At 46.9% G+C, this 15,378-nt stretch overlaps 1 protein-coding gene across 2 annotated transcripts; it reads right to left on the bottom strand.

Annotated features, from left to right (window-relative positions):
- Positions 1-9,000: 9,000 nt before the first annotated feature.
- Sox9 (SRY-box transcription factor 9) lies at positions 9,001-14,336 on the bottom strand. Of its 2 annotated transcripts, none has more exons than XM_046463468.2 (3): positions 13,511-14,336; positions 12,485-12,726; positions 9,001-11,894 (listed from the first exon to the last, which is right to left on the bottom strand). In XM_046463468.2, the coding sequence occupies exons 1-3, from the start codon at positions 13,939-13,941 to the stop codon at positions 11,050-11,052; spliced, it is 1,518 nt and encodes a 505-aa protein (XP_046319424.1). In that variant the 5' UTR covers positions 13,942-14,336; the 3' UTR covers positions 9,001-11,049. The 2 variants fall into 2 exon arrangements, with proteins under 2 accessions (XP_046319424.1, XP_046319423.1); XM_046463467.2 differs by having other exon boundaries at positions 12,473-12,726; positions 13,511-14,335.
- Positions 14,337-15,378: the final 1,042 nt, after the last annotated feature.

Here is a 15,378-nt window from a genome sequence, read left to right as displayed (position 1 = left end):
AGTGGGACTGCTTTTTCAACCGCATATAAATCCCCCTGCTTTGTCTAAACTTGTTTTTTGCTGAGCTCTTGGTGTAAGGTTCACAGCAGGTTTAAGGCACTGTGTGTCCACAGCCGACCAGAATGAGGCATGGAAGAGGCAGAAAAGACACTTAGTCATAACTGCTGGCTCCCATTCAGGAGCAATAGTACTCTTTCTCCAGGGGGACTTTTGGGCCGGACAGCTCTGAGAAATCAAAAGTGACAGTGTAGCCACTTGGGGGAAGAGTGTAGATATCCTATCAAAACAGACAGCGAGTTTCTGGGAAAGTCAGGAATTTGCTATTCCTTGCTCACTTCCCACCGTCAATAATGGTGGATAATAACAATTTCCATTAAATCACTAAGGTAGCAATGAAGTGTAACCTTGCCGGGTAGCATAATCTGAAGGCTGATTAAATGGCAGATGATTCTACAAAGCAGGGTATTGACTTTTTTCCAGGTTACTGATTTATTTAGTCAGCAGTCCTTCATTTTGTATTTGGTATTTAAAAGCAAGACACATTCAGATGATGAATTCCTAGGGAATTCCTGACTCTAAGCTCATTATTTGCTTTGTTCCTTTAACTCTATTTAATTCAGAAATTCAGTGCGACTTTTTTCAAGACTGTCTCTTCCTAGGAGGTGAGGTGTCTCTGGTTTTCTCTTCTGCACTCAGCTTGCTGGGTGGTAAATGAGCAAGAGACATTTGTTCTTGTGATGATTATGCCCTCTTGGGCAACGTGGCTGAAGAAATCACCAAGACAATTCTTTCCACACTGTTTGGCCGTGGGGAACTTTTTGACCTCTAGCCAGACATGGGAATTTTGTTTGGCCCCCTTGTCTATTGATCAACCCCTGTTTGTGCCTGATTTCTGATAATGCTGTCGGTTCAAGTTCCTTTCCCACCATCTTAACTTTGCTGACTAGCATGAGGTGCAGGCTCCAATCAGATAGTTAATCATCCCGCTAGGGTCAAATCAAAATTATCAGATCACACAGATGAAAATTGGAGGCAAAAGAGTCTTGGTGGAGATAGGGGACCAAGGGACAGGAGCAATGGGGAGACTTAAAAATACCATACCAATTTTTTTTTTTTTTATCAGCTGCAGGTGGAGAGCAGAATGGATTTCAGGAATTCTCCATGGAGACAGAGGTTCAGACAGGGGCCAGCTGGGTGATGAAATCCACTCAGAGGTTAGATGTGTGCTCATGTTGAGTGAAGGTTTCAGAAATTTCAGGGACTTTCAAAGTTAGCTGATGGGGAAGACAGATCTGCTGTCTGGAGAGATGGAGACTTGCACATGATTGTTCTCAGATCCAGGGAACCAAGCATGAGGGGTGGGGAGCCTCCAGGCACCTTCGTCTCTCACTGCTCTGGTCACCCTAGAAGAAAAGCTTGTCTTCTCTTCTAAACTGACAAAAATGAAGGACACTCAGAACAGAAGCAAATCTTATCTTTTTAGAGGGGCTTTCAGCTCTAAAATGCAGAAGTCCAACCAATAATTTTTCTTGACACTGTCCTTTATCTGCATAGCTAAAGATTCCCTTCCCATGGGGATTTAAATCAACTCTCACAAGCACTCCTCAGAAGCTCCTATGTTTACTTAAGTTGAAGATTTCCCTTAACTTCCTCCACCTCCCAATCTGGCTGTGTGAGGGTCCGGGAGTCTCACATTAAGTGCTCCTGGACTCCCAGTTCTATTTGTCTCAGCTGGACCTGGAAGGCCAGCATGGTTGGCTCCCTTACAGAGCTTGGTGCGTCCTCACATGGATCTAGCTGGATTCATATAGTGCTGAGCAGCTGCAGAAGTGAAAAGTCATAAGAAAAACAAATATCTGAATTCTTCCCATCCAAAAAGAGCAAATAGACATCCAGGTTTCAGAAGAACATGGGGGGGTCATCAGACCTGAGGCCCCTGGAATACTGTAATGGGAAACAAGGTGCAAGGGAAGTACATGGGATGCAGAGGAAGAGGGAGAGGTCAGAAATGTGGAGGAAAAGCAGAGATACCATTGCACACCTGCTGGACCTGGGGTTGAAAGTTTAAAAATCTGATAGCAAATGTTAGTATTGATGCAGAGGAACTGGAACTCTCCTTTGGTGCTTGTGGGAGTGGGAAATGATTTAACCACTTTGGAAAATGGTTTGGCAGTTTCTTGTAAATTGGAACACTTATTTACCCTGTGGCCTCATAATCACATTTCTAGGTATTTACCCAAGAGAGATTTTATTTGAGTTTATTTATGGTAGCCCCAAATTGGAAACAATGCAAGCACCCATCCACAAGAACATGGGTGAGCACATTCTCAGATAGTCCTTGGATAGAATACCACTCAGGAAGAGAAAAGAATGAAACAGTCAATGGCATTGATGAACTGCAAACAATTAAGTTGAGCCAAAGAAGTCAGATATAAATGGGCACATATTGTACAATTCCGGTTATCTGAAGTTCAAGAACAGGCTCTACTCTCTGGTGGTGGAGACAAGATCAGACGTTGTCTATAGGAGGCGAGGACGGGCTGGAAGGCAGAATGAGCGGACTTGCTGGGGTGATGGGTTTGCTCTCTGATCAGGTTAGGGTGGTGGTTGCTCAGATGTATGCAGACATCAAAACTGGAGTGGTACACTTAAGACCTATGCATGTCACTGTATGCAAGGCTCGTTTTATTGTTTCTGTTTGTTTTTTATTTTTCCCCCCATAACAAAATAAAGGAGGAAAAAAATTGGAGAGGGGAAAGGAAATGTATAAAGAATGCATTTTGGAGAGCTGTGACCAGACAATGTGCACTCATCTTCTCTTCACTGGAGAGGTCGACGGTGGTATTACCCACTAATTCCAAAGTGAGCAAATGGGGCTTTAAAAGAGGGTGTTTGCAAAGCTTTTAAATGGATTCTTGCCATGAGGGAGCATGGAGAACTGGTATCTGACTCCAGTCTAGGTTCCAGCGTGAGATAAGCAAAGTGGCAACTCCTGAGCAAGAGATGGGTTTACATTGACCAAACCTGGGTCTCCTGGGAGGAACAGCAAGTGTGGCATCACTTGGGCCCTGTCTAGCAGAGCTGCCTGTAAAGACAAGGGGACACAGCAGCAGGAGGCGGGGTGCTCTGAGCATGCTCAGCAGTGGGGAAGAAGTTGGAAACTACCTGTGTGAATAGAAATGTCTCTAAGTCAGGACAGCTGTATGAATGACCAGTCCAGGCAAGTGCCCCAGGGAAACAGAGTCAGCTCTCACTGAGCGCCGGGTGCACCAAAGATACCAGCTGTGGCTGTCTATTGGACCTGAGAGGGTGGTATCATCCAGATCAGTGTCCCTGTCGCTTTTTTCTCCTCCCCTGCCTGTCCCACCCCCTTTGTCTCTGTTAGGCACTCAGGTAAACAGCAGTTAGCTGGCAGGAGAAGGGGCAAACCGAGCATGTAGGCCAGGGCAGGACCACCTTCTTCCACACAGTAACTTTTTATCCCGAAGCAATCATGAGTTAAGAAGGAGAGAAGATTTAATATTAATCCAGGTTGGACATTTCCTGAGAGGGATATTCCAGTTACTGAAATGAGATTTTTTTTTTTTTCAAATCAACCAAATAAGCAAAGGACTTTTAATTTCTGAGAATGATGGGACATAGTGAAGTTATCAACTGTCAATTGAATTGATTATTTGATTACAGAATGATTGATGACCTTTTCCCTTCTAACCCCAAGTACTCGCCTTTGAACCCGAGGTGGGGGGTAACAGTAATTTAATATATCAATGAATTTTTCAATATTGGGCTTCTGGTAGGTATTAAATGCTCTTTCAGGTACTGGAGATAAGTTGGGGAACAAAACAGAGTTCCAAGCCAGTAGTTGGAGAACAAACACATAAACAAATAAGAGAACACTTCGGCAGGCGGTGGTGTCACAAACAGAGTAGTGAGGTAGAGAGTGAGTCCGTGAGGGCATTATGGACCATGTTAGCCAGGTTGGATCACCTGGAGCAGGCAACATGGGAGTTGAGATCCGAAAGACAGAAAGAAGATGATAGGAAAGATTCTGATGAACGTGTATTTTAAACCAAGAAAGTAGTGAGTGCAAAGTCCTTAAAATAGAAAAGAGTTTGAGAGACTTGAGTATGAGAAATAAGGGGTGTGTGTGTGTGTGTGTGTGGAGGGGAGGGGGACAGAGGAAATAGGAAGGGGAATGGTTAGAGATGAAGTTACAAAAACAGGCAGTGGCAAGACTACACAGGGCACAGGTCAGCAAACTCTTTCTGCAGAGAACCAGCTAGGAAATATTTTAGACTTTGTGGGCATGTTCTTTGTTCCACCTACTCAACTTTGCATTAGAGCAGGAAAGCACATAGACTCTGTGTAGACTAATGGGAGCGACTTTGTTTTAATAAAACTTTATTTGCAACAGTAGATGGTGGGCCAGATTTGACATGTAGGCTGTGGTCTGCCAGCTGCTGGATGAAGTAGGACAGTTGAATTGTATAGTTAAGAATTTTTATTTTATTCCAAGCAGGTAGGTAGCCATTGGGCAGTTCTGAATGAGGAATGGTGTTCCACAGTCAGATTTAGTTTGAAAAGATTCACTGTGACATATTTACAATATAAGAATTATATTTCTCCATTTATTCTCCTTTCCCTGATATAAACTCTATTTGGAATTCTCTGTTAAAAATGAAGGAATGGGGCTGTCTAGGGTAGTTGTTTGTGCCTTTTACTAGTTATGTGACCTCAGGTTAATTGCTTAATATCTCTGAGCCTCAGTTTCCTTCTTTAATAAAATTGGAATAATAACACCTGTCTCTAAGGGTTATTAAATGGATTAAATGAGATCATGTATATAAAACATCTGTCACAGTGCCTGGCAAAGTAAGGGCTCAATGATGTAAATCCCTTTTCCTCCTTCTCTTTCCATTGAACCTGTGTATGTCATACTTCAGGAAAAATGGGGTAAATATAAAACTTGGTAATTGGTTAAAAAAATCAATCCCACGATTACAGGATATGAGAAATTGCTCACCATAACATAACTGGGTGATTTGGCTGTTATAAGAGCTAATATGATTTTAATTTAAATAAATAAAAGCACAATTTCTGGTGACAAAAATGATGAATCTACTTGTATTCTTTATTATTCAAACTTTATTTGCAGTTCTTCAAGTAATTCAGGGCGTGCTTATTTGAGAATACCAGAGGGAGCATGCAATAAAGTCGAAGAATAACAAGATAGGAAGGGGCTAGGAATCACACATATGTAAAATGTATTGGAAATGTCTAGCTTGGGGAAAAACACCAAACAAAAACTTGCAAACTGCACAATTAGGTGAAGGGCTATCAATTTGGTAGAAAGATAAGACTCATACCATACAGGCTTAGAGGTGGCCCTTTAGATCACTGGGTGGACACGGTGAAGATAAGATTTTCCCAGGAGTAATCTGTGCTAGCAGGAACACTGAGCTCCCGGGCAATGCAAGTGTTCTAGAAGAGATGGAGGAACATTCAACAGCAAGGACATGCCATAAAGGATTTTTGTAGCAAGAGTGCAACCATACCAAAAGACTTCTCATTGTATTTCCCAGTTTCTGACTCCATATACCTGCAGGCCGCATCCACTGATTCTCCAGAGATCCAAGGGAGCCTTTTGGATACCAAGCACTGGGTCTTCTTTAGGGAGTTTTTAGGGATATGAAGAGTGTGGCATATGTGAACCCACAGTTCATGATGAGGTGGAGAGACTAATACAGGGCTACCGCAGGGGGAAGGTGGGAATGGGGTAGCTGCAAGTTAGATCAGAGTAAATTCCATGTCAAATCAATGAAGACCAAGAGAGGAAAATAAGAGGTCAGGAAGTTTCCCCCAAAGTCCTTCACCAATTGATGAGTTACCCAGTCCTTGCGCCTCACCTTCCACCTGGCCCTAATCAAATTCATTCCTAGCATGTGAATAAGAAAATACCAGCAAGTACTATTTGATTTTATCTGCCTTCTCCACAAAGAAATCAGACCCCCGTGGGCAGTCTTTCTTGCTCACTGATGTATTCTGAACCACAAAAGGGAACCAATAAATGTTTATGGAAAGGATGAGAAGAGTAGGAATTGTCTTAACGTGGAATATGCGACCTGGATTAATGGTTCCTGGATTAAGTTTAATATAAAATCCTTAAAGTTTAAGAGATCACGTCTCGGTAATACGTGCATCAGCCCAAATTTAGACCTGTTTTTTCCATTGAATGCAAATCTTAGATTGTCTGCCCATGTTTTGTTAGTTCTACAAAGAAATATTCTCCAGAAATCCAAAGTAAAGTAGTTCTAATTTGTGAAGGGCCCAAGAGGAACAGCCCAATCTGGGCCCAGCAGGGGATCCCTATGAACATGTTGAAGAGAGGTGACAGGAGAAAAGAGAAGAAGAAATGATGAGAGAGAGAGAGGTGATATGAGGATGTGGGGGCAGGTCACTCATGATTCTCGTGTGCTTTAACTTATTTAACCCCTCGGTAATACCACTGAAGGAGTTAGGACCATTTCAGTCTCAGAGTGATAAACCTGTGTGAGGACGAGTGATCAAGTGTTATGGTGGAGAGTCTCAACAAGGGGTGCTGTGGCAGTGCCATCAGACTCACAGGACGCAAGGTGGACATTAATTAAGAATCTACAATGTGTCAGGTGCTGTTGAGCACAAATAGAAAGGATCTTGTTTGCCACCTCTGCTGCCATGTTTTGCTGGCCACCAGCTAAGGTCAAGATAGACCCAGTTTTGTGGGGCTTGAAGTTTCAATTGTCTTTTTTTTTTTTTTTTTTAGGAAGGATTCTTTAACAAAAAGAATATGAATTTAAAAAAAATAAGAGGTGAAAGACAGAGCCTTAAGGGGTGCTGAAACTTAGGCTTTATATTAAATCTGACTCTGACTATAGTGTTAGTTCATCAATCAAGTTAACATAAAAAAGTGTCATTTTGGAAATCAGGGGACCATAAGGGACAAGATGGAATCAAAGTGGAAAAGTCAAACACCCAGCTCAAACTAGCCCACAAAGTTCTGTTTTAATAATGAATGAAAAGATGATTTCAAAAGAGTTTGTTTTTATTCCCTTATTTATAAAAATTCCCTTTTTGTTAGAGTAGTTCAAGAAGAAAAGTTTTTTTTTCTTTTTTTTTTTTTTTGAGTGCAATAAACAAATAACCTTGGGTCTAAATTCAAGCTTTCTCTGTTGTGGAGGACTCTTTTCTAGCTTGACAACCAGAGTGTTATTGTTGCTAGAGTGATAAGCTCTGTGTTTCTGGATTTAGAGCGAAAATTCCCTCTATTTTATAATCTGGTAATATGAGGCTTTGCCTGTATCTGGTGGAGAGGAGTAACTGACGTTCTGAAGAATTCTCTCCCTGCACTCCAGGGTCTCCTGAATTTTATTGTGTATCAGAGCCACTTGGGGACCTTGTGACAACCCTTTTTCCTGAGTGTCACTCACTGAATTCCAATACAAAAGGATTGCTGTGCAGATCAAGAGAGTCGGATGCTGTGGATTCCCAGACTATTCCTAGCCCCAAATCATACCAATAACAACCCTATTACATGGAAGAGTGATTATAAACATTCTTGGCAAAAAGGCAAACTGAGGCACAGGCAAGTCAAGCAACTTGCCTTAGATCACCTAACAAGTTTACGTCTGCATAGAGCAGTCCTGCTCTAAGAAGGCCCACCTCGGGCCTCTATTGTAGAAAAAGAAAGAACAGTCCAGCAAACAGTATAGATTTGGTAGGGAAGGGGGCGGTCATGGTGGGACAGTAGTGAACGCCATGGAGTCTTTTTAATAGGACTCTGTGTGTGTGTGTGTGTGTGTGTGTGTGTGAGAGAGAGAGAGAGAGAGAGAGAGAGAGAGAGAGAGAGAGAGAGAGAGACTGTGGGCGTAAGCGAATAGAAGCTCTGGCACAAACTAGGAGCAGAATCTGATGTCTGCCGGGGTAAGGAGGGATTTGCATAGTCCCCCGCAGATCGCAGGCCCTCAATCAATGTTTGTTGAAGGAATTTGCAAAGGGGGCCGAGTCCTAATGTTGTCCCGATTTGATAACTACCATTTTCCTGGTTGCCATGATCCTGCCTTGGGATGCAGGCCAGGGATCCAAACAGCAGAAGCAGAGGGCCTGGTGCTGCTGAAGACTGTCAGAGACAGGCCCAGTGGTAAAACCAGCCCCAGGTGGTGCAGGCAACTCACCTTCTTAGACACACCTCCCCCATCAGCTGGGGGCGGGGGCCTAGAGGAGAGGGGAGGGAAGGAGTGATTTCATCTGTTTAATGAAAAATGACCTGAAGGTTTCTCTGAACCTGGAAACTCCCCATCAAACTGGGGCCAAGGAAAACAGGATTAGGTTCTATTTCTTCTAGGATGGCTTTGCATCTGCTCAGAATGAGTTAAACTGAAGGGAACAGAAAAATAAGGTCATCTCCTCCCATTGTCTCTGCAGAGAAATCCGGAAAGACCTGAATCATTTGATGGGTTAACACGACAGGCTTCCCTCTGGTCCCCTGCAGACCCACTTTTATTCCAGCTCCCTTTGCTGTGGAAAAGTGGGCACCCCACTTCTGTGGTGTGTGTTCATAGTAACAAGATAAAGATTGCCATATGGTGTTCAGACGAGGGAAGTCACCCCCTCTGGCATTCTGTCTCTGGACAAGCTGCTGATTTCTGGTCTAATATTCGGATTCCCTCTGACCTCCACCAGGGAACAGCTTTCCCAGTAAAGCACAAGGTTAAAACCACAAGCATTTTGCCAGAGTGGGCGACTCCTGACATGTCTCTCTGTGTCACCCATTAGGGTGGCACTTTCTGGGTTGTGTGTCCTTAGAGTCTGGGGGGTGCACAGTCTCTTCCTCAGTGACTGTCAGGATCGTGGAAGCTCGTGAAAGCAAACACCAGTGATCGGCATTTTATAATCTTATTAGTGCTTCAATTCCTCCAATCACCCTTTTAACTACAGAAGCAGATAAATAAATCCATAGGTCCATTTTCTTTTTAATGCAATGTATATTTATTGTAAACAATAATATACAAAAAAAAGGAAGAAAAGGTAAGTTTCACAGAGAGAACAAAAGGTTTGGAGGGAAACAACAAGCGGAACAAACAAAACACAAACACAAACCAAACCTTACCTAAAGAGAAAATATGATTTTAAATGTCGGGTTTCTTAAGTTACAGAAATATTTTTTTTTAAAAAAGATCTGCTTTTATACAGAAATTGAAAGATGCCATATTATAAGAGTGCTTTAAGATTTTATTCTACTGACTCTGACTTCTAAAACTGTTAATATATCTTTTTCTTAAATAAAAAAAAAAGTCTGCTGTCTTTTTTAAAAAGCAATCCTCAAACTCTCCAGCCACAGCAGTAATCAAAGATTAAGGTCTGTCAGCGGGCTGATTCCTTTTCTGCATCTTCTGTCTCTGCAAGAGAAGTGCAGGGGAACACGATGAGATGACACTTGCTTGCATTATTTTGTGTACACACACACACACACACACACACAATTTAGGCAGCCCAAAGATCTGTGGCAGAAAACACTGCAAATGACTCAGTGATACACTACATTTGCAACCTCTCATTTGCACAAAAGAGAAACAAGTTTCCAGTTTGTTTTCAACAAAAACAACAGAGAGAAAAAAAAAAAAAAAAAAAAACCAGGACGGACAAAAAGGCATTTGTACAAATCTAGGATGAGAAATCCAAAGAAACTTGCTTTTAATAATAAAAAAAAAAGATTAAAGAGATAAATAAAAAAAAAAAAACTGGTTACAGTTAAGAACATAATTTAACAACAGATGACCATACCCTTTGAGGAAGGCTCCAACAACCTATTTTAAAAGACAGTAAATAAAAATTAAAAAAAAAAGGAGGAAGATTTTCTTTTCTTAATTAAAACCTCTCCTTACAAAATAAATAATTTTAGCATGTGGAATGTCTTGAAGGTTAACTGCTGGTGTTCAGAGAGGCACAGGTGATGTCTGAGCAAACAGACTCCAGCATCTGCGGTCCACATGGGCCAGGCAGGCAACCAGGGGGGCAGTGCACTGGGGCACTTCTTAGCTGCTGTTACATTCCCCAAACAGACCCCTTCTCCTTTGCTCACCTTTCACTTCTGTCTTAAGACTGCAGGGAACAAGCAAAGGCAGGAGGACACCTGCTAAATAGAGCGCAAGTATCGCCAGCAGCATGATTTTAAGGCTCAAGGTGTTTCCCTCTTGTTTAAAATATATATATAGGATAAAGCTTACCAAATGCTTCCTAGACTATTTATTTACTCTATTTGCAAAATAAGGCTTTCATTATTTCTTTAAGGCAGCTCCTCCTTGAATTGGAAAGCCTGAGGAATTAAGCAAAGCTTACCCCCAAAACTGATCACATAACACAATTCTGCTTATCTTTTTAATGTTAATATTATGACACACTTTTTAAAACTTTTTTTTCTATCTTTTTTTCTTTTTTTTGTAGGAGAATGCAAATCTGTACAAAAATACTCTGGTTGCAAGAAAAGCTAGGGCACACTGTTCAACTAAGAGTAGTTTAGCTGTTGGAAAAATAAGAGCATTTAATTTTTTTATCTAAAAATATGTATAAATCCCCTCAAAATGGTAATGAATCATACACAGTACATACTAAAAATATTTAAAATAGAGAATATTCCTCACAGAGGACTTTTTTTCTTTAATTACTGCTAAAAAATAATTACAAAGTCCAAACTGGCAGGGAGAATTGAGCAAACTGGTCGCAGGACTCTCCGTCATTCTCCACACTTGCTCGGAAGTTTAAGTCCGGTTTCTCTTCAATGCTGCTGGTCCATCTAGGCAAGAGTGGCCTGGCCACTGATTCACAACAAGTTGGTACTGCGTTTGGATAGGTAACATTTCTGTCTTGGAATGTGAGTACAAGTTGCCTTTAGCTTAAGTGTCTTTAAGAGAACAGGAAAAAAAAAATGTCCAAAGGAAATTCTGCTTGGTTATTTCTTTCTTGGGTTATTTGTATGATCATCTGGGCCATCATCGCCCTTTGTTTAAGGTCTCCTTATGGTCTGGTGAGCTGTGTGTAGACGGGTTGTTCCCAGTGCTGAGGGCTGTGGGTCTGCGGGATGGACGGGACCCCCGAGGTGTCGGCAATGGGGGTGTACATGGGGCGCTGGGCGGGGTTCATGTAGGTGAAGGTGGAGTAGAGACCAGAGCCCTGGCCCGCTGCGTGGCTGTAGTAGGAGCCCGAGTTCTGGTGGTCGGTGTAGTCGTACTGCGAGCGGGTGATGGGCGGGTAGGAGGGGCTGTAGTGAGGGAGGTTGAAAGGGCTGTAAGCGATCTGCTGCGGCGAGTGCTGCTGCTGCTCGCTGTAGTGGCTGGGGCTCAGCTGCTCCGTCTTGATGTGGGTTCTCTGGGACTGCCCCGGCTCGCTGCTCAGCGTGGTCAGCGTATGCGCCTGCTGCTGTTGTGGGGGCGCTGCCTGCTGCTGTGGGGGCGCAGCCTGCTGCTGCGGGGGTGCCTGGGGGGCTTGAGGGGCCTGCGGGGGCTGCTGCGGGGGCGGCGGTGGTGCCTGCTGCTTGGACATCCACCCGTGGCCGGCGCCGGCGGATGTCGCTGTGGTGCTGCTGATACCATAGCTGCCGGTGTAGGTGACCTGGCCATGCGTGGCCGGCACCCCCGGGTGGCCATTGGGCGGCAGGTACTGGTCAAATTCATTGACATCGAAGGTCTCAATGTTGGAGATGACGTCGCTACTCAGCTCGCCGATGTCCACATCACGGAAATCGATGGGGGGCTGTCTGCCTCCCTCTGGCAGGGGGCGCCCCTCTCGCTTCAGGTCAGCCTTGCCCGGCTGCACGTCGGTTTTGGGGGTGGTGGGTGGAGTCGGTGGGCCCTGGGATTGACCTGCAGGAAATAAAAGAAAAAGAAGGGGAAAGTCAACGAGGGCTGTGCAGCGGCCTTAGTCTTAGGAACCTTCCTGGGACCCTCCCTTGTTGCTAAGGTGTAATAAGGACCCGCGCAGGAGCGGGGAGGGCGCTGCACCAAAGATAAGTCACCAAATGATTAACCTGCAGGTACACACTTAGCAGCTTCCTTTTATCAGGGGAAGGTCTGAGGCCCCAAGGGTAAGGAAGACCAAATTGCTACTTGTAGAAGAGCGGCTGTGTGTGCTTTTGGGGTGGGGAGCAAAGAAATGAAGAGGGTAAGTTCGTAAAGTTGTAAAGGCATTTTACTTAGCAATAAAAAAATTACTCTTGGGATGCTGGGACTAAGTTGGTGCGCACGTGTGTATGTGTGCATGTGTGTGCTGGGACCCTGGGCAGCATGGGGAACGGGATTAGGTGCAAAGGTTAGGGCTTCCCGTCCGGGGAGCACAAATTCCCCCAATAGAACCTCCTAGGAGGGTGGGGGGTGCGGCTGGGTATGTGCCCAGTGGGGGGGGGGCTGCGGGTGGCTTGGCCTGGAGTAGGGGTGGGACTCACCCGAGTGCTCACCAGGGGAATGCACTTCGCTCATGCCCGAGGAGGAGTGCGGTGAGTCGGCCTGCAGCGCCTTGAAGATGGCGTTGGGAGAAATGTGCGTCTGCTCCGTGGCCTCCTCGGCCTCCGCCTGCCCATTTTTCACCGACTTCCTCCGCCGTGGCTGGTACTTGTAGTCCGGGTGGTCCTTCTTGTGCTGCACGCGTAGCCGCTCTGCTTCCTCCACGAAGGGCCGCTTCTCGCTCTCGTTGAGCAGTCTGGAGGGGGCAGGGGGGGGGACGCAGAAAAAAAAGAGGGGGAAGTCAGTGAATTCAGCGAGGTGTCAGACCCCCACCACCCCGCCACCTTCTTACACATCCTCCTTCTCCCTGTCTTCCAGTCAATGTTATAGCTCGTAACTTTTTTTTTTTTAAGTAAAAGAAAAGCAAAGAAAATTTTGAGTTCTTGTAGTCCGACCTGAGAGGTCACTCCTCGCCCCACCCCCCTCTCCTTCTATTTTGGAAACCTCGGAGAGGAAAGCAGCTCCCCACTGCTGTCGCTCTGAACATCTTTGCTACCGGAGTTACGTGCGCCCCCCCCCCCCCCAAAAAAAAAGAACTCTCCGGAAAATTACTTAAACTGGAGAAGTTTTCCCCAACTCCCCAACCCCATTCCCAGCAACCTCCCTCCTTCCCCCATTCCTGCCAGGGGTCTCTTCCAGCCTCAGCCCCCACCCCCCCATCTCATTGAGTGTCGGCTGCACGAAAGGGTGCAGTTCCTGGGAGGGTGAGGCAACTCCCCACCACCATTTAACTCCAAGGCGACTAGCTGGCATTGCCCTCCTCCTGTCTTCTAAAAGCCGGTCCTCAGCTGTCTCCCCTCAAATCTCAAGAACTTGGTCCAATTTAGAGCCAAAGTAACCACCCCCCTTCCTCTGCGCGCGCTGGCTCCGGGAACGGCAACTCCCTGCCGTGGGGGGCGGGGCAAGGACCTTCAGCCCAGGCCAGCACCCCCAGCTGCAGCAGAGCCCACCCCACTGCACCGCCCCCCGCCGGGCCCTACCTCCAGAGCTTGCCCAGCGTCTTGCTGAGCTCCGCGTTGTGCAGGTGCGGGTACTGGTCGGCCAGCTTCCTGCGCGCCGCTTGCGCCCACACCATAAAGGCGTTCATGGGCCGCTTGACGTGCGGTTTGTTCTTGCTGGAGCCGTTGACGCGTACCGGCATGGGCACCAGGGTCCAGTCGTAGCCCTTGAGCACCTGGCTGACCGCCTCGCGGATGCACACAGGGAACTTGTCCTCTTCGCTTTCCTTCTTCAGGTCCGGCTCGCCCTTGGGGAATGTGTTTTCCTGGGGCCGCGTGTTCTCGGTGTCGGAGCCGGAGCCTGATGGGCAGGGCGAGCCAGCCGAGTCCTCGGACATGGTGGGGCTGGGAGCGCCGGACAGGCCCTTCTCCTGCTCGTCGGTCATCTTCATGAAGGGGTCCAGGAGATTCATACGCAGGCCCGGGGCAGGGGGCGGGAGGCCGGGAAAGGCGAGAAGCCGCGGCGGCTCGGGGACTCGAGGCGCGGGCTCCTCTCCCCTCGGCTGCCCGGACGCGGACGCGGAGCGAGCGGCTCCCAAGAAGCTTGGCGCGTCACCTGGCTGCAGCAGCGAGCACTCAGCTAGGCGCTGGGTGGCGGGTCCGCAGCTGCCCGCTCCAAATGGGGAAGACGAATTGGAGAAGAAGAGGAGAAGGGGAAGAAAGCAAAAGTGGGGCACTTGCACCCCTTCGCTTCTCCTCCTGCAAAGGAAAGTTCCCGGGGTGAAACTGGTGAGTCGCCGCGCCACTGAAGTTTGCAGTCAGTTCCGAGCTCGGCTCTCGGCTCTCCAACTCACAGCCCCGGGTCTCTTTAATAAATACTGCCCCTCACCTTAGAGACGTTCAGCCAATCACAGCACGGCAGTCCCCGGGCTGGCAAACAGCTGATTGGATCCGATTTTGGAAGGGGAGGAGGATTGTGGCTGTGGGCTGGGTGACGAGACCAGAGGGAGGAGAGGGGAGGGGAGCGCAGCCCAAGGGTGGAGGGCCTGGTGGGGGGAGGGGGCGCTGTGGGGAAGGCGGGGGACCCGGGACGTCCAAGTGTGTAAGTTTGCCTTACTCTCTGAATGTCAAAATTTGGTACCGTCTCTGCGTTCCCCCGTGTGTGTGTGTGTGTGTGTGTGTGTGTGTGTGTGTCTAGGATCTACTTCCACCGCGACATTTCTTTTCGCTGCTCTCTCCGCAGTATCGGGGACTCAGCTAGAGTTTGCAGTATTCGAAAAGCCGCCGCTCCTGTATCCCGGTTTAAGTGCCCGGAGCCTGCCCGCTTCCAAAAGTGCTTAGAAATGGTCTTTTGGAGCAAATGTTTTGGTGACTCAACGCCCGCTGTTTCTCTGTAATAATCCATATAAATAGATTAACATGCTCGGGTTCGCCGGGGCTGGTGCGGCTGGTCGGGATTCTGCTGCGCTATTGCAAAGGGAATCAATGAAAACCAAAGCTAAGTCCGGGAGAAGGCTTGCGGCGGTGGCGGCGGCAACGCGGCAGCCCCGTGCTCCCGGGGGCTTGCAGTGCACCTCCCCGACCGACCTTGAACTCTGACGAGTCTTTCCTCCGGCCCCCAAACCCCCACCCCGTCGGCACCCCTCTGTGACTGGGTTTCTGCTTTGACGTTCGGCTCTTTGCCTCCTGAGTCCAAAACGTCAGCAGAATTGACACTGGAAAAGAAGTTTGCACACTGCTCTGGCTTTGCGATCGAACTTTGCGAATGCGGCTGTCCCGGGCCGCGAGGCTGAGGCCGGTCCCTGGGTTTGTAAAACTCGGAACAAATCGGCACCACAGCCGAAAGAACAGTCCACTTTGGTGGAGCCCTGCTGCTCGCCCGCTTTCGCTCTCCTTTCAGGACACCTGGA

The sequence above is a fragment of the Marmota monax genome, unplaced genomic scaffold (genome assembly GCF_021218885.2).
Source record: "Marmota monax isolate L192 unplaced genomic scaffold, Marmota_monax_Labrador192_F-V1.1 WCK01_AAM20220418_F8-fsc00208, whole genome shotgun sequence".
NCBI classification, from domain to species: Eukaryota; Metazoa; Chordata; class Mammalia; order Rodentia; family Sciuridae; genus Marmota; species Marmota monax.
This window is presented reverse-complemented; position numbering and strand designations above follow the sequence as displayed.

What these genes read in the sequence shown, in the direction of transcription:
- Sox9 (XM_046463467.2), bottom strand. Translation starts at nt 13,941, where the DNA reads ATGAATCTCCTGGACCCCTTCATGAAGATGACCGACGAGCAGGAGAAG. An exon ending in ACGCTGGGCAAGCTCTGGAG is followed by an intron (nt 12,727 to 13,510) that starts GTAGGGCCCGGC and finishes TGCCCCCTCCAG; the next exon opens with ACTGCTCAACGAGAGCGAGA. An exon ending in TTCCCCTGGTGAGCACTCGG is followed by an intron (nt 11,895 to 12,472) that starts GTGAGTCCCACC and finishes TATTTCCTGCAG; the next exon opens with GTCAATCCCAGGGCCCACCG.